Source organism: Pristiophorus japonicus, chromosome 15 (assembly GCF_044704955.1).
Source record: "Pristiophorus japonicus isolate sPriJap1 chromosome 15, sPriJap1.hap1, whole genome shotgun sequence".
Classification (NCBI taxonomy): Eukaryota; Metazoa; Chordata; class Chondrichthyes; family Pristiophoridae; genus Pristiophorus; species Pristiophorus japonicus.
The window spans coordinates 64,766,059-64,790,804 of NC_091991.1; the positions used below are offsets into that span (position 1 = coordinate 64,766,059).

Consider the following 24,746-nt stretch of genomic DNA (forward strand, 5'->3'; position numbering starts at 1 on the left):
TCTCTCATGTACTTCTGTCTGTACTGTCAGTCATGTTTATGCACAACTTCCTGTCATTACAGGCAGTTAACATTTAATAAAATGGATCAATAGGTGCACAAAATACCTCCATCCATCACGCTGCAACCCGAGTCTGTGAAAATGCATTGCAGCTTTCAAATATAGTGTCATTTTGCCATTACAAATATATGTCATAACAAATATAAAGAGTCCAGCACCAGAAGGGATAAGATATTGTAAATCAATCCTGCCCAGTGGCGTTCCAATGTTTAGTTAACTTATGAATCTCAAGATAAATGTACGGTTTGGGCCTTTGAATTCCAGAGGTCCCACTAGATTCACAGCAGTTCCATCAGGAGACTGGTGCAGCCCCTAACAAACCAGCAGAGATCCAGTTACACTGCCTTGTAAGCAGCAAAACTTCCCGTTGTCCCTTACGAGACAAATGGTTGGCAGGGAGCGGGGCCAGAGATTCCCCGCACCAGACGTTCAGTCCCAATCAATAGTAAGGACCCAGTGTTGCAATGGCAGCTGGTACAGCAAATGAGTGGAGGAGTACCGCCCACCACAACAGGCCGTCTTGGGCCCCCTTGATTAGGGAGCTGGCAAGGTAATGGAAGGAGGGCCTGAGCAACCCACCCACAGGCAAGTGCCAGGAGGTTCTGGCTGGCATGGGCAGTTGGACACAAAAGGTAAGCTAAAGTGATGTTTGCACCCCAGCTGAGCAATGCAAATGAGATAACCCACAGAAGTTTCAGGTACGTTCCAATATAACGACTATGATTGCAGCTAAAGACATTTCTAGCCTTCATTATTAAAAAAAAATGTGGAATTTGATAAATTTAACTTATTTGTCTGAAAGTGAAGAGTTGTTGTCTGATGTGTGAATTGTGCAAAGTTAGATCAATTAAATGGTATATCACGTGGTGAGGTAAACAAATTGAAAATTACACCATAATCATAAAGTGAGTCATTGTAACCCAAAGTATTCTAACCCAGTAAAACCAACTGTTATGGAACAGACACCCTGGGAATAAGTACATCTATGTAAAATTAGCTGCATAAAATGTGCAATGCCTTATAACAGGTTATTTGATTTCAGGCCTGTTTATCCACATAGAAGGATACACACAAAAAAAAGTTTAATAGGTAGTTGCCAATTCAAAAGGACACTACACAATCCAAGTAACCTATCTCCTCACTGGTCACTCTGCATCTCAGACTCTGGGATTGAGTGCCACCCAAAACTGAAGGAAAGAATGATATTCCTCTTTCTATTGGCTATAAAGGCTGCAGGAAATGTGCTTGAGGCAGTGTCAACCCAGTTTCTAGTGAGTGCAGGCCCATAGCACAGAGCAACTGAGTATTTCATTACGAATTAAGAATCTCACTTAGAGGATGGCTAGTGTGAATAGAAATATTAACAGCGTGCTATACTATCTCCCCTTTGAATCCTTTAATGATATTCAAAAGCAGAATATTTCATTCCACAGGAATAAATTTGCTCATATTGATGACCTCAAATATTTAATAAAAAAAAGTATGAAGTCACTATTTTTTTTTCCTTATAACAAATATAACTGATTGTAAAGAGAGAAGGTTGAGCAAGGTAGTGATGTATATACGGACTTTCGGAAGGCATTCAAAGTGCCACACAGGAGGCTTATTAAGAAGATGGAAGCTCATGGAATGAAGGGGTAAGTGGTGGTATGGATACAGAATTGGCTCAGTGACAGGAAGGTTTGCAATGGTGTTCCCCAAGGGTCAGCTTCGAGTCCATTAAACAACCTAGACCCAGGTGTAGGGTGCAGCATTATAAAGTTTGCAGATGATATGAAACTTGGCAAAGTGGTAGATTACAATGAGGCTAGTTATAGGCTTCAGGATGACAGACAGGATGGCAAAATGGGCAGAAGCACAGCTGATGGAGGTCAACGTGGAGAAGTGTGAAGTGATGCAATTTGGGAGGACTAATATGGAAAGACAATACACTATAAAATGGCATGATTTTGAAAAGTGTAGATGAGCAGAGACCTTGGTGTCCATATACACACATCCTTAAAAGTGGCAGAACAAGTTGACAAAGTAGCTAAATAAAAGCATATGGATTATTTTGGTTTATAAAGAGGCATAGAATATAAAAGGAAAGATCATGCTAGAACTTTATAAATCATTGGTTAGACCTCAGCTCAATATTGTGGACAATTCTGGGCACCACACTTCAGGAAACATAGAAAATAGGTGCAGGAGTAGGCCATTCGGCCCTTCGAGCCTGCACAACCATTCAATATGATCATGGCTGATCATGCAGCTTCAGTACCCCGCTCCTGCCTTCTCTCCATACCCCTGATCCCTTTAGCTGTAAGGGCCACATCCAACTCCCTTTTGAATATATCCAACGAACTGGACTTAACAACTTTGCAGTAGAGAATTCCACAGGTTCACAATTCTCTGGGTGAAAATGTTTCTCATCATCTCGATCCTATATGGTTTACCCATTATCCTTAGACTGTGACCCCTGGTTCTGGACTTCAACATCAGGAACATTCTTCCTGCATCTAACCTGTCCAATCCAGTCAGAATTTTATATGCTTTAATGAGACCCCCTCTCATTCTTCTAAATTCCAGTGAATATAAGCCTGGTCAATCCTCATATGTCAGTCCTGCCATCCCAGGAATCAGTCGGGTGAACCTTCGTTGCACTCCCTCAACAAGAATGTCCTTCCTCAGATTAGGAGACCAAAATTGCACATAATTTCAAGGTGTGGCCTCACCAAGGCCCTGTACAACTGCAGTAAGACCTCCCTGCTCCGATACTTAAATCCTCTCGCTATGAAGGCTAACATGCCATTTGCTTTCTTTACTGCCTGCTGTACCTGCTTGCCTACTTTCAATAACTGATGTACCATGACACCCAGGTCTCGTTGCACCGCCCCTTTTACTAATCTATCACCATTCAGATAATAATCTGCCTTCCTGTTTTTGCCACCAAAGTGGATAATCTCTCATTTATCCACATTATACTGCATCTGCCATGCATTTGCCCACTCACCTAACCTGTCCAAGTCAACCTACAACCTCTTGGCTTCCTCCCCACAGCTACACTGCCACCCAGCTTAGTGACATCTTCAAACTTGGAGATATTACATTCAATTCCTTCATCTAAAATCATTAATATTTATTGTAAATAGCTGGGGTCCCAGCACTGAATCTTGCAGTACCCAACTAGTCACTGCCTGCTATTCTGAAAAAGGACATGTTTATTCCCACTCTGCTTCCTGTCTGCCAACCAGTTCTCTATCCACGTCAATGCATTACCCCCCAATACCATGTGTCTTGATTTTGCACACTAATCTCTTGTGTGGGACCTTGTCAAAAGCCTTTTGAAAGTCCAAATACACCACATCCACTGGTTCTCCCTTGTCCACTCTACTAGTTACATCCTCAAAAAATTCTAGAAGATTTGTCAAGCATGATTTCCCCTTTATAAATCCATGCCTACTTGGACCGATCCTGTCACTGCTTTCCAAATGCGCTACTATTTCATCTTTAATAATTGATTCCAGCATTTTCCCCACTACCGATGTCAGGCTAACCGGTCTATAATTCCGTTTTCTCTCCCCCCTCTTTTTTTAAAAAAGGGGTGTTACATTAGCTACCCTCCAATCCATAGGAACTGATCCAGAGACATAAAGGTCCTAGGAAAGGGTACAGGAGGTTTACCAGGGGTGAGGGCCTTCAGGTATGAGGAGAGGTTGGTAAAGTTAGGACTGTTCTCTTTGGAACAGAGAAGGTTAAGAGGTGACCTAATAGAGGTTTTCAAGATGATGAGGTCTTGATAGAGTAGATAGAGAAAAAGGATTCCTTCTGGTGATAGATTCCAAATCATTGGCAAAAGATCTTGAGGGGAGATGAGGAGAATTTTTTTCATTCAGCTGTCAGGATCTGGAATGGTGGTGGATGCAGATTCCATAAATAATTTTAAAAAGGGAGTTGGACAGGTACCGGAGGATGAGGAACTTACAGGGTTACAAACAAAAAGCAGGGGTGTGGGACTAAGCACGACTGTTCTTTCAAAGAGTCAGCATGGGCACGAAGGGCCAAATGGCCTCCTTCTGTGCTACAAGTTTCTATGGGCCCAAGTTTTAGGAGCAACTGGTGGAGAACGGACTATCTTAGAATTCGCAATTCTCCACATTTTTTTTTCTGCAGTTCTAGTCAGGTAGAACAGTTCTACTTTGGAACAGAATTTTTTCTTCAAAAGGGGGAGTGTGCAGCCACTGACGCCTGATTTCAAAGTTTCCACAGTGAAAATGTACTCCAAACTAAAGTAGAATGGAGCAAGTGAAGATTTTTGTAGAACTGAAAAAACCTGTTCTACACATTAAAAAAAACCAGGCGCAGGTTACAAATCAGGCGTCCAGAATGAGGTGGGGGGGGGGGGGGGGGGGGGAAGGGAACTCATTAAATTCTACAATCAATCCTTATTTATACTTATACAAATAAATCCAACCTGAATAAACATTTATAAGCAAAGAAAAGATTAAATAAACCATCTTCCTACCTGTGTGAAAGTGCTTCAGCCAGGAAGAATGGTGCAGCAAGCCTCATAAAACGAGGGAGCCGACCGAACACGGGGGGGGGAAGGAGGAAGGGAGGGGAGGGAGGGAGGGAGGGAGGGAGGGAGGGAGGGAGGGAGGGAGGGAGGGAGGGAGAGAGAGAGAGAGAGAGAGAGAGAGAGAGAGAGAGAGTCGACCGAACGTGGGGGGTGGGGGGGGGGGGGGAGAAAGAGAAGGGAAGGGAATGGGATTGGAGCCGTTTCAGACGGCTGGCGGGAAAGAGAGAAGGCTGCAGGAAGCCTCAGAAATTGAGGAGCCATTTCCCGACGGCAAAAGGGGGAGGTCGTCGGGAAACGGCTGCCTCAACTTTGAGGCTTCCTGCACCCTTCTCACTGCTACAAGAAGCCTCTGTGCTGATGGCAATGTACTTTTATTAAAAAATGTTCAAAAACTAAACAGCTACAAAGAACTACAAAAATGGCCGAGTGCCAATGTTTTTTCACACTGAGCATGCGCGAACGCTCCAACGCGCACGTGCAGCGTTGCCGGCAGGAAAAAAAACTAATTTAAATAGTACCCGCCCCCTCCCACTTACAAAATCGGCGCGAGTGTAGGCTCCGCCCCCCTGGGCGCCGCGCCAAGCAGACAAGGAGCTGCAAAGCGCTCCAGCTCGGAGGGGCGCCCGTTTATCATGTGGAAACTTGGGCCCTAAGATTCTATAACGAAATAAAAATGAGGACGGTTGTTCAGTTCTTAAATACTTCTGTGGAGTTCTTCAATTTGAACACAAAAATCCTGTTTTGACAACCTATAAATGTTACTTGTGAAATAGCTATTAGGAACATAGGAATTGCTAGATGAAAAAAGATCAAGGTCCATCCACATATTTCACCTACCACCATCCTGGCAGTCGCATGATACAATGATAACGTTGTTGTTGACTAATGATAGCAATCAATCTCTATCAACTAGATGCAGATATGGCACGCAGAAAACTCCAGTGGTGGAGAGCTTTGGGAACCAAAGTCACCTTTTATTGAATAAAAAGATTAATTTCTTGCTTACATACAAGAAAACGGCAACTATCTGCAATGTTTGCAGAACTTGCTATATTGCCGATTCAGATCAAATCAAAATGTTAAGATGCAAGATATCTAAAACAATGGGCTAAATTTTAAAGGAGAAGGTGGGTTTGGGGGCGGCTGGACTCCGAGGCACTTGGAAAACCCAGGGAGAACAGGTTTCTCGCAAGCACTGCCAATTTTAATGGCAGGGCCAGATTTGAATGGGAAGCCTCAGCTAGATAGAGAGGCTGGCTGGCTATGGGTGAAGGGAGGCCTGTGGAGTGGGGGGGGGGGATTCTCGGATCATATGGTGGGGGGGCGGGTTAGACCAGGACCCTGGATCCAGGTGGTAGGTGTAAAGGCACTTACATCCTGGATCCAATAGTCATCGCCTTGCTGTACATGGTGAGTTTTACGAGGGGTGCAAAACCCAATCAGCTACAATTAAACATAAAATGGAGGTTAAAGGAGCTTCCAGCCTCATTATAATATTTAAATAAACATCCCGCCTCCTGGCAGCGGGTTGGCTGTCCGCCCCCTTCTGCCTCCGTTAAAACTGGAAGTGAAGTTGAAGGCGGGTTCAAGTCAGGATTTCAATTTAACACTTAACTACTCCCATGCCCCCAACCCACCCTTTTTTTTTTTAAAAAAGGTTAAAATTCCTCCCCCCCCACCCCCTCCAATATGTTCAGTTCTTACCTTTATCCATTCCTCTTTGTTCTGATCAGAGCTGGAATAAAACAAAAACTTAATCAGAAACGCTCCAAAGTACTCACTAATGGGGAAAGGTTTCCTCTAAGCAATATCAATAACAAAATCCTAAACATGTTCCCTTTTACATAAAGAAATAGGAGCAGGAGTTGACCATTTGGCCCCTTGAATTCTCGGCCTTTTGGCTAAGATCATGCGTAACTGACCTGACAGGGGAGTAACCATGACCCCAAAGTGGTTCTCCCTGGATCAGGAAGGTGGTTCTCCTATGCTTTTTGGAAATAGGAGGTGGGTGGGGTGGTTTGACCCATCCACCTCCATGGCACGAACCTGGTATTGCAGTACTTCCAGGAACGGTGCAGTGGCTCTAGGCCTTTTGGCTAAGAGCATTGGCGCAGAGTGATCCTTGATGTGTGCAAGGTGACCTCTGGCGTTTGTGATCTGAAAGAATTAGAAAGATTGGCTACGAGAGAAAAAAAAAAATTGGCCCCTTGAGCCTGCTCCGCCATTCAATAAGATCGTGGCTGATCTGATCTTAGCCTCAACTCCACTTCCCACCTTTTAAATGCTTTTATGATTTTACTCTTGTGGCTGGCAGAAAATCTGCCCTAGAAGTGCCAACAGACACTTTCTCGTGCTCCAAATATCTACCTGGATGCACTGTGCTGTTCCCAGAGACTGAACACAATTTATATTTGTATGATGTTTGAAATATAATGCACCAAGTAAATACTGACTTTTGTTGTCACCAATACTCATTGCAGCCATGCAACAGGCTCAGAGCCATATGTTATTCCGCATTTTAATTCAAACACTAACATTACAAACATAACGCACATTCTACATCCAATATCATAGACTATTTTCCTCTACAGAATTATTCTTCCCTTCAAATCTTTTGGCTAATGTTTTAAAATAACTTTTAGAAAAGTAATATTTATCAGCTCCTGCACGCATGCATGCACACACAATAAATATATATATTTTTTTAAATCACCCACATTCAATATCTTCTGTGCTAAAACAAAATGCAAAATACTGCAGATACTGGAAATTCTAAATAAAATTAGAAAATGTTGGAAACACTCAACAAGTCAGACAATATCTAAAGAAAGGAGAAGTGCTTCTGTATTAAGGTTAGCTAATCTCTGTTGAGGTGGAGGAGAGGGTACAATAAAATGTATCTCGATAACCCGATGTTAGGCAGGGCTTAAATGCCCGCCGGAGTTCCTGCACCCAATTACCATGTCAGTGGCTCCACTTGAAAATGTGTATGTGTCAGACAAAGACATAATCAAGCTCATCTGCACGTTCACAATTTGTGGTCAGCAGTGAAGCGAAGGTATTTGCTGCTGGCCCCAAAGCAAGCTTCGCACAAGGATCTCGTGATCCCAGTCTTGAGAACTTTGGGGTTTCCGACATTCAATTCAAATCAACGGAAGTTAATGGGGATCCCCTGGTGCGAACTGCTGTGACATCAACTGACTGTCTAAACAGCCAATCAAAAGGCAGAATTCCCACAGACAACGAACAAGGAAGGGAAGCAGCTTTTAAAATTCTAACTTTAAAAAAATGTTAGAGAACTAAACAAAAATTGAGACTCACACGAGGAAAAGGCAAACCTGAAATAAAGATAGTCAAACTTTAAAAAAAAATTGTTAATTTTCTTTGAAAATGTTTATTTTTATTAACTGGACAAATTTCACATTGCACAAAGTTAAAAGTACATTTTCCAGGCCCCTAACATTTGTTTAGCAGTGATAACGCTGTTAAAACCAGAGTTACACCTAATCCCTTTGGATCTAACTTTTAGTGGGGAATGAAGCAACATAATTATTGCGGAAGAGCCAAAGTTTCAGATTCCCCGATTACATGGATTGCCACCGCGGGGAGCAGGGGAGGGCACAGCACAGCCTATTTCGGAGCTGTCAATGAGACTGCAACTTCAAGATTTCCATGTGCCAGATTCCAAAGTTGCGGTCAGTTTCAAAGGCGGAATGACACTGAACGTTACCAGGTTGACGTCATCCCAACCAGACCATTGTTTTATTTGCACATGTGTAACTTTTGAAATAAGCACAGTACTGTTTAAATCCTACAGGTGGAGCTAGCAGATCACATTGTATGCTAGAAATGAACTTGTTTTTGAAACCTATTAACCATTATCCTATCGGGATAGGTTCATAAGGACAAGGGAATCATTATTTGAAGTATTTACGCCAAGCTGCGTATTTCACCATGACAACAGATTACATTTTGTTAATTATTTAAGGCAATGTTTAACACATTAAGCTAATGAAATTAAATTCACAAACTTTTCTGTTTACCAAGGAAAGATTCAGGAGGTCATGTGGATACTATCCAGTAGGTAAACACATTTTTCATGAAGGCAATGCTGCTTTAACTTCAAACAGTGAAAATCATTTGTTATTCTGATATTGTGCTTCCAGCTACCAGGCATATGTAGTCAGTTAATAAATTCTGAAAATGGCACTGCTTAAAAATTATGAAAATTCAGCAAAGTAACTAAAGGAAATGATATCCCAATAGTAAAGTTAAACATTAAATTACATTACTTGCTGTTCCATTCACAATCACGGAGTGGCTCTTCTTTTAGCTTGCCCTATATTCACTTATTTAGGTCACCTAGATTTCCACTGCCGTTTTCCTTGCTAAGGACTATGGGAAAATTACATAATTGACCCAAAGTTGCTGTTTAAAAAAGGTACGCAGCCCAGCAGCTTAGATTTATGCTGGATACCAATTAGAGTGTTACAGGATGCTGCCGATATACAGGAACTCCATTAGCTGTGACATGTCTTACCTACAGTTCTTTGCAGGAAAAGAGATTACACCAGCCCCAACTTGTTCAAATAAAAAGGAGGGCAGATGCCTTCAGCTGAGCAGTAAGAAATGGGGAAGAAACATCACAGGAACTTCACACGCAAGGAAAACTGGCTGGGCTCTGGTAATTTAACTCAGCAAAAACAAAGAACTACAGAATTAATGAGGATGTACGCTGACTCATTGCTACATCAGAGCGAATTCCTGTTGTACTCGCCCTCACTTTGCTGCCGAAATCGACATTAGCAGCATTCCACTCCAACATTAGGAAAACACAATCAGACCAAAAAAAAAACACAAGATGAACCAACCACTCAATAATAAAATAAATATTCGGTTACTTGTTTTCCAGTGAAATTTGTGATTGTTAAGCTAAGATTTTAATACTGGGAAATGCAGCACCTTCCTATTTGAGACACTGAATATCAGTAACGGGCACTCCAGCTCAGTTAAGTATGCTTAGATGCACAATGAACTTCCTCTTACTTCCAACAAGATGCCGCAATTTTAACCCCAGTGAGCATACTGCATCAGTGAGATATTGTTCCCAATGTCCACATCAACCATCTTGCAGTCTGACTGGCAAATTTGGAGAGGTTTTGTGCTGTGTCTAATAGATTAAAATGAGCTTACAAAAGGTGGTTTTATTTTTTTATTTGTTCATGGAATGTGGGCAGCATTTATTGTCCATCCCCAATTGCCCTTCAGAGAAGGTGGTGGTGAGCCACCATTTCAAAGGGCAGTTAAGAGTCAACTACATTGTGGGTCTGGAGTCACATAGGCCAGGCCGGATAAGGACAGCAGATTTCCTTCCCTCAAGGACATTAGTGGACCAGATGGGTTTTTACAACAATCTGATAGTACCATTACTGATACTAGCTTTTTATTCCAGATTTAATTAACTGAATTTAAATTCCCTGGCTGCCGTGGTGGTATTTGAACTAATGCCCAGGCCCCTGGATTACTAGTCCAGAAACATAAGCACTATGCTACTGTACCCAATGTACTGGAGGCAAGATTTTAGAAATTAGTGACGATAAAAGCACACCAAATCTTGCCTCAAAGTTAAAAGCTTATGGGGTCAAAATTGCCCCTTCCGATGAGGCCTCTGGCCACCTGAAAGTTGCGGGCACAAGTTGGCGCAGAATGGCTGAGTCTCAGTGGAGGGGCCATCATTTTGAAAATTGCCCTTCCTCAGGTTTGGAGCGGTGTATGGGACCGCTCCGCCTGCTTTCCTGCCCCGGCATGCATGCGCCGACCCCTTACCGACTGGCAGGGACCCTTTTACAAAATTGCCCCTTTCCCGGAATTGCACTGCAGGAGCCGCCCCACCGCAGGTCGGTGCCCAGGACAGCTTTTGCCGTCGATACACACTGTGGCATGGCAGCCCGGCCGCCCTTAAAAAGGGCAGGTAGCACTGCCATCGATGCCATGTCATCTATTTTTGTTGGCAGGTCAGGCTGACAATTAAGCCCATTGGGTCGGCCGGGCTACCAACAGGCAGCCCGGCATCCGCTCTTGGATGCCATGCCGTTGGCTCAGCCAAAACCCTCCCTGGTGGCCCAGTGTTTGCCACTAAAGTGGTGTAGAGTTCGTAGTGGCCCTCCCCTTTAACTGAAGGGGAGAGACATTGTGACGCGCCAGCACGATGACGTCATCAGCGCGTCGCTGATGACCGACAGCCTGGGCTACTCCGCCCCACCCCCACTTTCACCCCGCTAGTGATGACCACTCCGCCCCTCCCCCACTTCCGCTCCCAAAAAATCCCCAAAGTGCTGAATTTTGACGGTGAGGCTACCCCATGCATTGGGGGTGGCCAGAACAGATCAAAAACGATAGCTACGCCTCGTTTCCAGCGGTGGGCAATTTCGGCCTGAGTTCACAAGCACCACACCAGGATAGGAGTGCACAACCTAGACTGACACTTCAACAATGCTGTACTGCCATAGTACTGCACTGGAGGTGTTGTCTTCAGGATTTGTTAAACAAAGCTACCGGCTACATGTTCGGGTGAATGTAAAATATCTCATGGTACTATTCGAAGAGCAACCACGACCACTAAAACAGGTGATCTGATCATCTCACTTGCTGTTTGTGGGACATTCCTGTGCATATCTTCATAGGCTCCAAAATATTTGGACGTGCACAGTACGTGAAATATTTATATAAATGCATGCTCATTCTTTCTTCCAACTGAAATTCATTGTTTTACTGCAATGGAGAGAATAATTTTACATCTGTAATAACCGCTAAAGCAGGTTTATGCCTTACCTAGCCTGCAACTCTAGAGTTCGTTCTTTTCCAGAGACTTGGAACGTGTTTGGATAGTCTTTGTTATGGGTCTCAATAACCTAAAATATTCAGTAGCAGATAGAATATGTTAAGCTGACATGATACAGAAGAGACAAATGAACTGCAGTTCACTATTAAATAAGAATTTGACAAACCTTCATGCCTTCAATGCCAATTTTCGTTCGAACGGAGTATCGTGTAAACACCAAACTGAATTTTGGAACACAGTACAGCAACATATTGTTTAACTGAAAAAAAAATCAAAAATCTGAAAATTATTAACCAATTTCAACACAATGTGTATCCTGGGGTTGGATTACCAGTCATCAATGGTTTTAGCTGCAATTTCATGCCTGTTTTTTTTTGTTTAAAAAGGGAGCCCTATTAAATAGCACATACATTGAAATGGTGGAACTCAATAACACAAGCAACAAAGTCAGCAAGGTGATATAATGTTGGGTCTGCCCATTGTATCATTTCATATCTAATAGATCCAAATATCTTTCCTGTTATAGCATGGGCACAAGTATTTATCTATTCAAATACTGGATACAGTATTACTTTAGAAGAAAGATATTCATGCAAAATAATATCTCCAGGCACTTTGAAAGATTTGGGCTGGGGGTGGGGGGGTTGGGGGGAGGAGGCGTGTTGCAGGGTGTGTCGGGGAAGAGCTGGAGAAAAGAAGTTGGGCACTAACCAAGAAATGTCTAAGGATATTTGAAGATGTGGCAGATAAAACACACCCCAAATACAAGCTGGAAATTAAAAAAAAAACGGTGGTAGAGGTCTGCAAGAGACTTTGCTCTCAGTGGGAAAACTTTTCCACTAGGTATGGATATCAAAAATGCAGGAGGCTGTGCCTGATTTTCCAACCATTAATTTAAATAGTTGGACAATTATGTTTAGTAGTTGCCTGAATTTCTGATACATGTTCCTGGCAGGGAAAAATCTTTACCAGGAGTGTAAAGTCAGAAAATCTCCATATCCATCTCCTTTGTGACAAATTCTGTTAAGAAGTCAAGTAGGAAGGATTCTGGCAAAGCAAAACCCCATAAGTAGCGAGAGAGAGAATCACTAGTAATAAGTGGCATGCTGCTATTACTGGCGTATCAAATACCAATGAGAGAAGGTTTTCCAATACATTTTGTTTGTTATAATTAGTTTCCTTTCACATTTCAAAGTATTCACATCCAGCATAAAGTGAATTCAACTACAAGCTATATTACAGATCACCAAGTCCATCACTGTTGTTAGCACTAGGACTTCAATGAAATGTAATGGACATGGTGTGAAATTTTGGTACTACATCTATTTGAACGACAAACCAAAATAAAATGACTATTTTGTTTGTGCAAACTTAATAGTGCCTGAAGAAGGTACTTGAGCTATAACACTAGGATAAAAATGAAAGGAGAAATTTGAGGTGTTGAATTAAGAGCATCACAAAAGAAGCATATTGCACACAATGAAGATTAGTTTAAGTGCAGTTTTCCTTTAGAAAATTGGCGCCAAGGCTCAAATAAATCCGATGACAATCGATGGGTTTCCTCAGGGCTTCTGCCATGTCACTACCGTAACTTCGATGGAAGTCCTGTTTACGCACAAAGGGGAATTCCAGCACACCTCTGGCAAAGTTACAGTGGTGGCGTAAGAGAGGTGTTGAGGAACTCCACTGCCATTCTCCCTCTTTCCTCCCCCAGCCCTGTGGCCCCCTCCAGCAGTTACTGCTCATTATTAATAATAATGGTCTAATTTGGGGCTTTTTGTCCAAGTACAGCAAACGATCATGAATTTTACCCTCATACACATCCCTTCATGTTCCTAATCCTCCAGCTGAGTACATGACCAAAGATATCTCAAAAGGCTCAGTGATGTAGGGGTTTTCTGGTGCCAATTTTCTTACCTTCACATCAGCTAAATTCCCCCCAAAATTGAACAAAATGCCAACTCTCAGGCTGAGAAGAGAGAGAGAGAAGCCCATTTGCAAGGATGTAATATGAACACAGTTCTCACTGCCTTGTTGCCAGCTTATCCAATTTGTGCCTTTTTAATGGCAGCAATACTTACCAAGAAAAGATATCTTTCCTGCGAAGAAGTGTTGCGAGCAGCCAGTTTAAGGATTTGCCCCTCTTTTATTAGTTCATTTGAGGGATGAACAATATCCTCCTCTTCACCTCCTAACATTTCATACACATCAATCAACTTCTTCATCTTTTCCTAAATGTAAACAAAATATTAGTAATCTTCCTAAACTTATAATGGCATGCTATTAAAGAAAGTATTCATCGGTCATTTAAAGTCATTTCTTTCCCCATTTCTAGGTTTCAATCCCCCATGCCATGTATTTTTCTTCCAAAAAAAAAAGTGTATGGACAGATCTTCAAAATCATGCTTGAGCTGGTCATTCATTGATATGCAAGATTAGTCTACGGATTATGTTTGGAAGGAGTCTTGGGCTGGCAATTCTTGCTTCCTTAGATGGAAATGCCTAAATTCTGGTTTTCTTCTGAAGAATATTGGTGAGGATAGAAATCCAAGTGCAAACACGTTGGAATATCTCACGTTATGTTACACTGCATATCTCAGTGTACCACTCATAGCCAAGCTGCTAAGTCTGTTTTATTGTAATCTAACCTATTCTCCCCATTTACCGTAATCTTTAGGAGTGGAAACGTGTGTGGACAGGCCTCAATGTGTAATTTCAATCATATCCAATCAGATAAATTAGTCACAAGTTCAAATTAGTTATATATGGCTTCTGAAGTCAATTTTAAAAAATCACCATGGCTACTATCTTTATATCTAAAACTCTGGAATTTTATATCTCCCAGTTGGATATGGGCTGTGGACCATTTTATGGACCAAATTTCACCACCATTTAGCTCCAAATTTTGATAACTGTTTTTTGGAGCTAACTTAATTTTGCAAGTTTTGACAAGGGTATAATGCCATCCTTAACAGGTAACGGCCGATTTTATTTTTAAGTTAAGGTTTTTATGACGTCTCTCAGGGTCAAACCCCCCCCATAATGGCATTTTTGCGAGTTTTGCCAATAAGGATTTTTTCCAAAATGGCGCTGGGGACCTCCTTGAACAACCTTACCAAATCGGAGTCAGGTTGAAATTGTCACTACAGATGCCATCTTGTTTGTTGGAGCCGAGTTACGAGAGGGAACAAGACTTATATTATATTCAAAACAAATTAAAAATGTTTGCTTGTGCAGAGGGAAAAGAGAAACTTTATTTATCGCAGTAAATTGCGAGTTTGAAGATCCACCACCGAACCGCTGCTTACCGGGCTCGAGACACACCGGGTTGGAATGCCGGCTAGCAGCATCGCTCCCTTGGCCGGATACAGGAGCTCAGCACTGGGCTTCCAAAGAAGCCTGGGTGGGGGTCGCAGACGGTGAAAGCCGGGGAAAAGGCCGGCAGCGGGGGTTCCATTCGGCTGGGGATAGGGGCAGAAAATGCTGGAAATTTCAGCAGGTCGGCACAGGAAAAATCAGCACGGGTTAGCTACAGAGTAAAGCTGTACAATTACACGTTACCCAGCTTGGGAGTGTGCAGAACATGGCTTAAATTTTTCGGCGCCATCAATTAGCTTCACCCACAGAAGCCAATGTCTTTTTGCGCGGCGCCAAATTCAGAGAAAAATGGTGAAACCGGATTAATTTTTTGGCGCTACTTCGGCTTAAAAAAAAAACGGGTGTTCATCTTAAATAGTGCCAAAAAAAGGCAGTGTGAAATGTTGGACCCTATGATTGGCAATAAATGGCACTCAGGAATTGGCCATCAGGTTAGAGGTGCTCTTCTATGCTAGTTGCCTCTTCCGGTTGGCTGGAAGAGCTGTACAGCTCTGGGGGAAACCTGCAAGGGGAGAAAATGAGGATAGGGTTCACTGGAGTGTAACAGTCCATGGAACCACAGAAGTTGTCAGCAGAGGAGCCTACTCAGTCGATTGGATATGTGCTGTTCGAACAATCCAAAATTAATCTCACTGTATCCTTCTCTGCTTCAAATATTTATCAATTTTACTTTAAAAGATGCAATGGTATCTGCCTTAACCACTCCTTGTTGCAAAACGTTTCATGCTCCAACATTCCTCTATGTAAAGTTATTTTTATGAGCCTCACTCTTCAACTGATCTTAAATTGATGACGCCTTTGTCACTAACTGCCCAACCAGAGGAAAGAGCCTTTCCCTATTCACTCTTCATAATTTTTAAAACTTCTATTAAATCCTCTTTTAGCCTTCTCTGCTACAGTGGAAATCAAGCCTTTCCTCATAACTATGGTTTTCCCATCCCTGGCATGATCCTGCTTGGGGAAAAGGGTATGGTCATTAATGTAATTTCTGTATATGCAGGAATTTCCTGGTATGACTAAAAACATGTAATTCCATGCTTGTTTAGAACTCACCGAAAATAAATTCAGCGAGCTGCTTTAATTTTATGGCTAAATTTCAACAGTAGATAATTTTTTATACAAATGTAAACTGTGGACATTTTTGTAATGTTGAATAGCAAGATAATATGAATACATTTTACTTTTAAATGAAGATCCTACACTCTCCACAAAGATTTAATAAATAAATTGCATTCATAATTTGAGTTGGTTATGTGGCAGCAAGTTCAACAGAATAATAATAACTGGTAAAAGTAGCAATTTTACATGAATAATGGATCACAGAAATTGGGTCAGTATGTGATGTCTCCTGCACAAATTAATCCTCAGTCAATCTTCACCGCCCGGTATCGCTGGCAACATTGGTCCGGGTGGTGCGTCAGCGCAGTGCGACAAACGATTTGCTCCGACGGTGCAGGGCAAGTTATCTGGGACACGGGATTCTTTGGGTCCAGAGTTCTGCACACATGCGCTCTTCCATCGACCTCTGTGTCTCTTTCACGCTCTCTCTCCTCCTCCTCCTGCCCCCGCCTCCTCCCCCCACCAAAAAGAGGAGCAGTCCGGAGGTCAGAGATTGGCAATGTCGGATCGCAGGCAAGTGTCTCCAGGTAAGTGTCTCCAGGCAAGTTTAGATTTTTAATTGTTTTGTGCAGTGTTTTTGATTTATTTATTTATGCGCTTTTCTGGTTGGGGGGGGGGGAGGTGGCACGTGAAGAGAGAACTAGACCGCTGTGTGGGGAGGGGGGCATTGTAGTTTACTGCTACCACCGACATAAAACCACCTTTTTTCAGATGGCGTGCAGCTCCGGCGGCGTGTTGGTGGTATTCTACCAGTGTTAGACTTTTGGGCAGTCGTTAGGGTGCTCCTTGTGGGTGGACGGTATGCATACTGCCCGGTGGTATGTCGCTGATGAATTTCCCGCTGGGGGGTATGTAGGTATTTTTGGATCAATTTTCCGATTTTGGGCAGTATGTCCATCAATTTTGGCCCCAGGGTATATACCGTTTTTTTGCCATTACTCAACCGTACAGTTCGATCATTGGGCTTGCTTTAATGATTATGTGCAATTAGAAATGATTTACATTTCTCCAGCAGATTGTGCAGTGAAATCAAACCTGCTGCAGTTAATCTGGTTTGACAGCAGATGCAATTGCAGAGATATTCATGATCAGAAATGTCACAAGAGTGCACTGGTAAGACAATCTCACTGTTCGTATGCTTCACAATGAATATTTATTATATAAATAGCTGTCAACTACTCCCAACATGATTGGATTTTAATGTGCTGACTCCTCTCTGTGCAGCAAGGACCCTTACATTTAGTGTTTGTCAATGGCAATTACTTGCTTGCTTGCTCACTTGCAAATAGGTAATCCTGACGCAAGCACTTTTTGCAAAAAAATTAAGCTATATAAGGCAAATTTAATTTTTGTACTCACCATTATACGGATTGCAGCATTTGAGTGGGTGGCTGCAGTGGAAATAATTTCAAGGGACTCTAAAAATATTTTAAAAAATAAATACTTAGTTTAATTATTCAAAGTCACAATGAATCTTACTAAGTATCTCACTAATGCAGTCAATAAAAACTTGTATTTATATAGCACCTTTAACGTAGTGAAAGGTCCCAAGGCGCTACACAGGAGTATTATGCGATAAAAATTTGACACCAAGCCGCATAAGTAGAAGTTAGCGCAGGTGATCAAACGTGTGGTCAAAGAGGTATATTTTAAGGAGCGTCTTGAAGGAGGAAAGAGGGGTAGAGAGGCAGAGGTGTTTCGGCAGGGAGTTTCAGAGCTTGGGGCCTAGGCAACAGAAAGCACTGGCATCAATGGTTGAGCGATTATAATCCAGGATGCACAGAAGGGCAGAATAAGAGGAGCGCAGGCATCTCGGGGTGTTGTGGGACTATAGGAGATTACAGAGATAGGGAGGGGTGAGGCCATGGAGGGATTTGAAAATAAAGATGAGAATTTTGAAATCGAGGCATTGCTTAACCTGAATAATAATAATAATCCTAGTTTCTCAATAAATTACATTGACCTAAAAATATAATAGAAAATAATGGGCAGAATAATAAAGAAATAATATGATTGAAAATTTCAGGTGGCACCTTGGCCCCAAAGGTGAAGCTCAAATGGTTCACCAGAGGTAGCTGAGCCCCAAGCTGAGATTAAAACTTTAAAATTGCTTTCCTCCACAATTGTCAGAGTCATGCTCAAGTTTGCCATGCTTCTGATTGCAAGTTGGCGTTGCAATTATAAAAAATAAATAAAATTCAGTGAAAACTTCTGGCAAGAAGTTTGCTCTGGAGCGATTCTCCAGCAGCCAAGCAGTTTGTACAGACATCCTTGTGTCAACTGGTTCCGGTAACATGCCTGACCATCAACCTTCCACCATTCAGATGCAAGTATTTCTGCAATAGAATAATACATAAACTACTTATTTGCAAATATTCTGTCCTTTAGGTTACTTCCTAAATATTTACTTATCGTCTACAATTTGTTTCTTTGCTTAAGCATTATCTCACCAATTGGTGCGATGCAAGTATCAAAAATGTTAATAGCACTATGTGGCATGGTACAGAGTTAGATAGAAGATGAAGAGTCCATGTTCAATCCCTTGGCCTGGTTTGAGTTAGGTGATCTCCGTAGGGATAGCAATGGGACATGATGATGTATGGTCATCCCCGAGCTGGAGAGAAAATTCATCAACTACATTCTCTGCTCTTCATCCCTATCCAGCAACCTCTGTTAGGAAGTAGATGCCAGTGCACCTGTATGGTGGGTGAAGAAAGGATATGGCATATGGAAAAGCTACAATTGACCGCCGAGGGGAATATTGTGCCAACATTAACTTGGTTCACGTGTGAAGAATGGACCTTCATGGATAGCACTACTGCTTGAGTCAGGCAGTTTCAGGTTCAAGTCCCACTCCAGGACCTGACCACACTATCTAGGTGCAGTACAGAGGGGAGTGCTGCATTGACCGAGGTTCTGCCTTTTAGAAGAGATATTAAATAAAGACCCTGTCTGCTTCTTCAGTTGGATACAAAGAACAATTATTCGAAGAAGAGCACGGGTGTCCTGCTCAACATTTATCCCTCAAACCACTTACTAAAACAGATTATTTGGTCATTTATCTCATTTGCTGGGGTAAGATGATAAAATAAGTCAGTCTTATCAGTTTGTTTCTGAAAATAGTGGACTTTATCACATTTGATACCATCTTCTACATAAGGAAATATTAGTGGACATGCGCAATAAATACAAGATTGTATTGGTAGAGCTATCTAATCCCATTTCCATGCAACTTTTAATATTTTTCTTCTTCGAGTGCTTATCTAACTTCCTCTTAAAGGGAATGATGATATAGTGGCAATAATAGAGACCTGGTTCAAACAAGAGGAAGATTGGAAACTTAATATTCATGGCGACAAAGTATTCAGAAAGTGTAGGGAAGGAAGTATTGATCAAGGACACAGTTACAGCACTGGAAAGTATGATGTACTTGAGGGTTCAAAGACAATCTATTTGGTTAGAATGAATGAAGGAACAAAAGAGGAGCTATTACACTGCTGGACTGATACAGCACAGAAAGGGGCCAATGCCGAGCAAATACACCACCAAATAATGGGAAGGAGATAGAGGAGCAAATTTCAGGAAGATGCAAGAATCTTCAGTAGTGATAATGGGGGGTTTCAATTATCCTAATATAGACTGAGAAAGTAACAGTGTAATGGGCAAAAAGGGGGAGGAAATCCTGAAATATGTACAAGCGAACTTTCTTAATCCGCACGTTTCCAGCCAAAACGAGGAAGGAAGCAGTGCTCAATTTGAGTCTAGGGAATGAAACAAGGCAAGTGGAACATAAAAACATAATAGGCACAGGTGTAGGCCTGCTCGGCCATTCAATAAGGTCATGGTTGATCTCAACTCCACTTTCCTGCCTGATCCCCATATCCTTCAATTCCCTTAGAGTCCAAACAGCATGTTTCAGTGGGAGACTATTTTAGAAATATTGATCACAATAACATTAGGTTTTGAACAGTTATGGAAAAGGACAAGGAACAATAAACGTGAAAATACTCAACTGGAGGAGGGCTAATTTCAGTGAGCTGAAAGGGGATTGAGCCCAGGTGCATTGGAATCAAAGATTGGTGGGTAAAACAGTAAATGAGCAATGGGAGACCTTCAAAAAGATAGTTTGGGTACAGACTCTACACATTCCCATGTGGGGGAAAGAAAGGACATCCAAGGCTAGAGCACCCTGGCTGACTAAAGATACAAAGTTAAAGTGAAACAGAAAATGGAAGCTTATGATGAATGTCAGGCTCATAATACAGTAGAGAATCAAGCGGAATACAGAAAATACAGAGGAGAACTGAAGAAGGAAATAAGAGGGGAAGAGAGACTGTACAAGAATAGATAAGCAGCTAACAGGGAAAGCAAAAGCCTTTTATAAAAACACACACATAGTAAAAGGGTAATCAAAGGAAGGGTGGGCTGATTAGGGACCAAAAAGATCTTCTGGTGGAGGCAGAGGGCATGGTAAAGATACTAAATGTGTATATTGATCTGTCTTCCTAAAGAGGATGCTGCCAATGTCACAGTTAGAGGAGATGATCAAGAATTTAGATAGAATAGATAAAAGAGGGAGTACTTAAAAAGTTAGCAGCGCTCAAAGTAGAAAATTAACCCGGTCCTGATGGGATGCATCCAATCCGCCTTAGATATGGGAGTGGTGTCAGAGGATTGCAGGATTGCAGATGCTACACCCTTGTTTTAAAAAAAAAAAGGGGAGAGGGATAAACCCGGCCCCTACATGCCAGTCAGCCGAATGCCGGTCAGTTGTGGAGAAACAAAGATAATAATCAGAGACAACATTAATTGTCGCTGGGAAAAATATGGTTTAATTAATGAAAGCTAGCACGGATGTGTTAAAGACAAATTGTGTATGACTAACTTGATTGAGTTCTTTGAAGTAGTGAAGAGGGTTGATGAAGATAGTTTGGATGATGTGTATTTGGGCTTTCAAAAGGCATTTGATAAAATGCCACATAATAGACTTATCAAAATTGAAGCCAATGGGATTCAAGGGGCAGTGGCAGCATGGATATAATATTGGCTAAAGGTCAGAAAGCAGAGAGTAATGGTGAACAGTTGTTTTTCAGACTGGAGGTACGTATGGAGCAGTGTCCCCTAGGGATCGGTATTAGGACCACTGCTCCTTTTGATGTGAAAATGACCTGGACTTGAGTATACAGGGCATCATTTAAAAGTTTGCAGACAACACAAAACTGAAATGTGGTAAACAGTGAGGAGGATAGCAAAAGATTTCACGAAGAAATACACAGACTGGTGAAATAGGCAGACACATGGCAGATGAAATTTAACGCAGAGGAATGCGAAGTAATGCATTTTGGTAGGAAGAATGGGGAGCGGCAATATAAACTAAAAGGGGGTGCAGGAGCAGACACCTGGGGGTGACTTACACAAACCTTTGAAGGTGGCAGGACAAGTTGAGAAAGTCGTTTAAAAATAGCTTACAGGATCCATGGCTTTATAAATAGAGGAAGAGTGTACAAAAGCAAGGAAATTATACTAAATCTTTATAACATTGATTAGGCCCCAGCTGGAGTACTCTGTCCAATTCTGGGCACCGCACTTTGTAAGGCTGTTAAGGTCTTAGAAAAAGGTGCAGAAGAGATTTACTAGAATGGTACCAGGGATACGTGACTTCAGTTCCATGGAGAGACTAGAAAAGCTGGGGTTGTTCTCCTTGGAACAGAGAATGGCAAGAGGAGTTTTAATAGAGGTGTCCAAAAGAATCAGACAAGATGAAGAGTTTAAAAACAAAACGCAGCAAGTTATGATTTGGAATGCATTGCCTGCAAGGGTGGTATAAGCAGATTCAATAATAACTTTCAAAAGAGAATTGGATAAATACTGGAAGGGGAAAAATTGCAGGGCTATGGGGAAAGGGCAAGGGACTAATTGGGATAGCTCTTTCAAAGAGCCGGCACAGGCATGACGGCCAAATAGCCTCCTGCTGTGCTTTATAATTCTATGAATTGAAACCATGCAAAGCATTTAAAAAAAAACAGTATGCAAACTTATTCATGCTTAGAAATAGGATTAGAGACATCAAGGAGCTGAAGGAGCAGTGTTGATATGGAAAGGCAAAAAATGGAAATACAGGGAAGAACTGTACATCTCCCTAATTCAAGAACATCCTCAGATGTGGAACAGTACCAGGCCTAGGATATCTTGCCCTCATGAGCTTGAGGATAACAGTTAACATGGGGAATGACAAATGGTAATAAATTTGAAACACAAGAAAAGCTTGAACTTTGGTACAAAATTGAGGACTTGAATGTCATTCCCACAAAATGCTGACCAAGGTGTAACATTAAAAAAGGAAATCAATGTGCAGGGACATATGTGCAGAGAAGGGCTTGCATGCTTTGGTTTCTACAACTATTCAGGTTAATGCAGGATTAGGGCTGCAGTGCAGCTTTGGTGATCTATGTCATGTGGGTTATACTAAAGGAGATATATATAATTCCCAACCTAACCTGGTTCTGCCCTGCAAGCTACTTGGCACAGTGGATCATAGCATTCCATCCCAAGGCAGAATCAACAAACCCTCTTGCTCAAGGTTGTTGGGTGGGGATAAACAGAATGCTGAAAATGGAGAAAAGAAAACACAAACAAAAAAAAACCCCATATAAAAAAAAGTTTGAAATTTATTTAGCTTTATTTTTGTCAAGTACCCAGAAGCATTATTCTGATCTGATCGATTTAACGTCCTAATTTAGTGATCACAGTATTGAACCAATTTTAAAAATAATTCAGAGTTTTCCTTACTCTCTGCATCTTTCCTGTCTGAGGAATTTTCTGGTAGTTTCTTCAAATAATCCTTGAGGAGCAGCTCATAGCGAGGAATTCGTTGGATGGGTTCCAACATGTGATGTTGCATTGTGAGGGAACCACAGATCTCTTGTTTCTGAAAAGCAGACAAATACCAACAAAAATGTAAAAATCAAAGCTGGCATCACAAAGAAAAAAAGCAGAAGTAAATAAGAAGCCAAACTAAAAGTAATTGGCTCAAGTGATTGGAAAATAGGCTGTAGATATAAAATTCATCAAATGGTACATTATAACTGGTCATGAATTACACGGCATAATTTTAAGAAATCAGCATTTTGTACCCCTCAGTAAGTCTGGACTACTATCAGAATGTTGTTAAGAACTATTCTCACTCTCCTTGATAAATGAGTTATTCAGTAGTGCATTCAGGTTTGATTTTTACCTGTGCGGAGTTAGTGGATCATGGCTGGAATAATAGAAGCATAACAATTGAACTTGGTGCCCCTGGGCTACAAGGTAAGTGGGGTAAAAGTGTTTCAAAATTTGTTCTTGGGAAGCAGGAGACATTGGAAAGGCCACATATATTGCCCAGCCCTAGATGCCCTGCGAAGGTAGTGGGCCGCCTTCTTGAACCACTGCAGTGCTTATGGTGACTATACTCAATGGTGTTAGGTAGGGAATTCCACAATTTTTATCATGATTCCCAAGACCTTGCTCTTAGCATCGCAAGACCAATGTTCAAATGTTACTCACATGGAAACCTTCTCCACTTCAGCATCAAAGTTCTCGTTTGATTTTGATCCAGTAACATACATCCAAGTCAGAAGGGTATGTGACTTGGAAAGGACAGTGTTCCCATGGAGATTGCTGCTTTTGTCCTTTTCAGTGTTCAAGGTTGTGGATTTGTGAAGTGCAGTGGAAGTAAGCTTAGGTAAGTAGTTGCTGTGCATCCTGCAGATAGTATATACAAAGGCCACAGTGTGCTGGTGGCAGAGGACATTGCTATTGAGTCTCGTGGCAGGAGAGCTCATCAAGCAGACTGTTCTTCTCTGTATTGTGTCATGCTTCGAGTGTTGTTGCGGCTGCGTCAATCCAAGTGAGTGGCGATTATTCCATCACACTCCTGCCTTCTACCTTGCAGTTGGAGTCGTCGGAGGCATCAGGAAGTGAGCCAATTGTTGCAGAATACCCAGCCCCTGCCCTGCTTTTGGAGTCACTGCATTCATTTAAGGTTCTGGTCAATGGTGAGCCAAAGACTCAAATTGCTGGAGCATCGCATCTCATGGTGAACACAGTGAATTGGATTGTTTACGTCACCTCACTCTTCAGATCATATATTTGTGCCGCAAATTGCTGGAAATGCGAATAGATAATGACATGGCAACATCAACAGGACAACTGAATCCTCATGAACATCAGGTCCACTGGTCTATCTCTTTAACCAATGAAGCAAAAGGAGAGAAAGAAACAAAGCGAACGATGGAAAAGGAAACCATCACATTAAGCCAGTCGCAAACTCTACTCCCTTGTTACTGATTTCATCGCCTTCTTTGGCCACATTCTCAGGCTGAATGAGACTTCACAATCTTGGTGTCCTGTTGAACCCTGCACTGAGCTTTTAAATCCATATCATATCCATCACCAAGACCAGTATTTGCACCTTTCCACTCCACCACTGAAACCCTGATACAAGTCTGTCACCTCTAAACTCCTTGCTGGTCTACCTCCAAAAAAAACAATGATTGCAAAATTCTGCTGCACAGATACAGTCTCATACCAAGTCCTGCTTGTCTTATCCCTGTCCTTACTGATTCACACTGGTTACATTGAAACATACAAGAACATAAGAACATAAGAATTAGGAACAGGAGTAGGCCATCTAGCCCCTCGAGCCTGCTCTGCCATTCAACAAGATCATGGCTGATCTGGCCATGGACTCCGCTCCACTTACCCGCCCTCTCCCCGTAACCCTTAATTCCCTTATTGGTTAAAAATCTG

The 24,746-nt window shown here is 41.9% G+C and overlaps 1 protein-coding gene and 1 pseudogene across 2 annotated transcripts in view; one reads left to right on the forward strand and one right to left on the reverse strand.

The window, feature by feature from the left end:
• The window catches only part of LOC139280820 (FYVE, RhoGEF and PH domain-containing protein 4-like), a 370,209-nt gene that overhangs the window by 20,376 nt on the left and 325,087 nt on the right, over window positions 1-24,746 (reverse strand). Inside the window, exons 1-7 of one of the 2 annotated variants that reach the window (XM_070900543.1) lie at window positions 23,502-23,601; window positions 22,746-22,884; window positions 17,316-17,374; window positions 13,541-13,690; window positions 11,626-11,718; window positions 11,450-11,529; window positions 6,323-6,353 (exon numbers count right to left, since the gene is read on the reverse strand). In XM_070900543.1, coding sequence (XP_070756644.1) covers window positions 6,323-6,353; window positions 11,450-11,529; window positions 11,626-11,718; window positions 13,541-13,690; window positions 17,316-17,374; window positions 22,746-22,857 — 525 coding nt within the window. In that variant the 5' untranslated portion in view covers window positions 22,858-22,884; window positions 23,502-23,601. Of the gene's footprint in view, window positions 1-6,322; window positions 6,354-11,449; window positions 11,530-11,625; window positions 11,719-13,540; window positions 13,691-17,315; window positions 17,375-22,745; window positions 22,885-23,501; window positions 23,602-24,746 lie in introns of those variants that run through there. The other variant, XM_070900542.1, reaches the window with a different exon arrangement.
• LOC139226000 (U2 spliceosomal RNA) lies at window positions 6,500-6,701 on the forward strand (annotated as a pseudogene).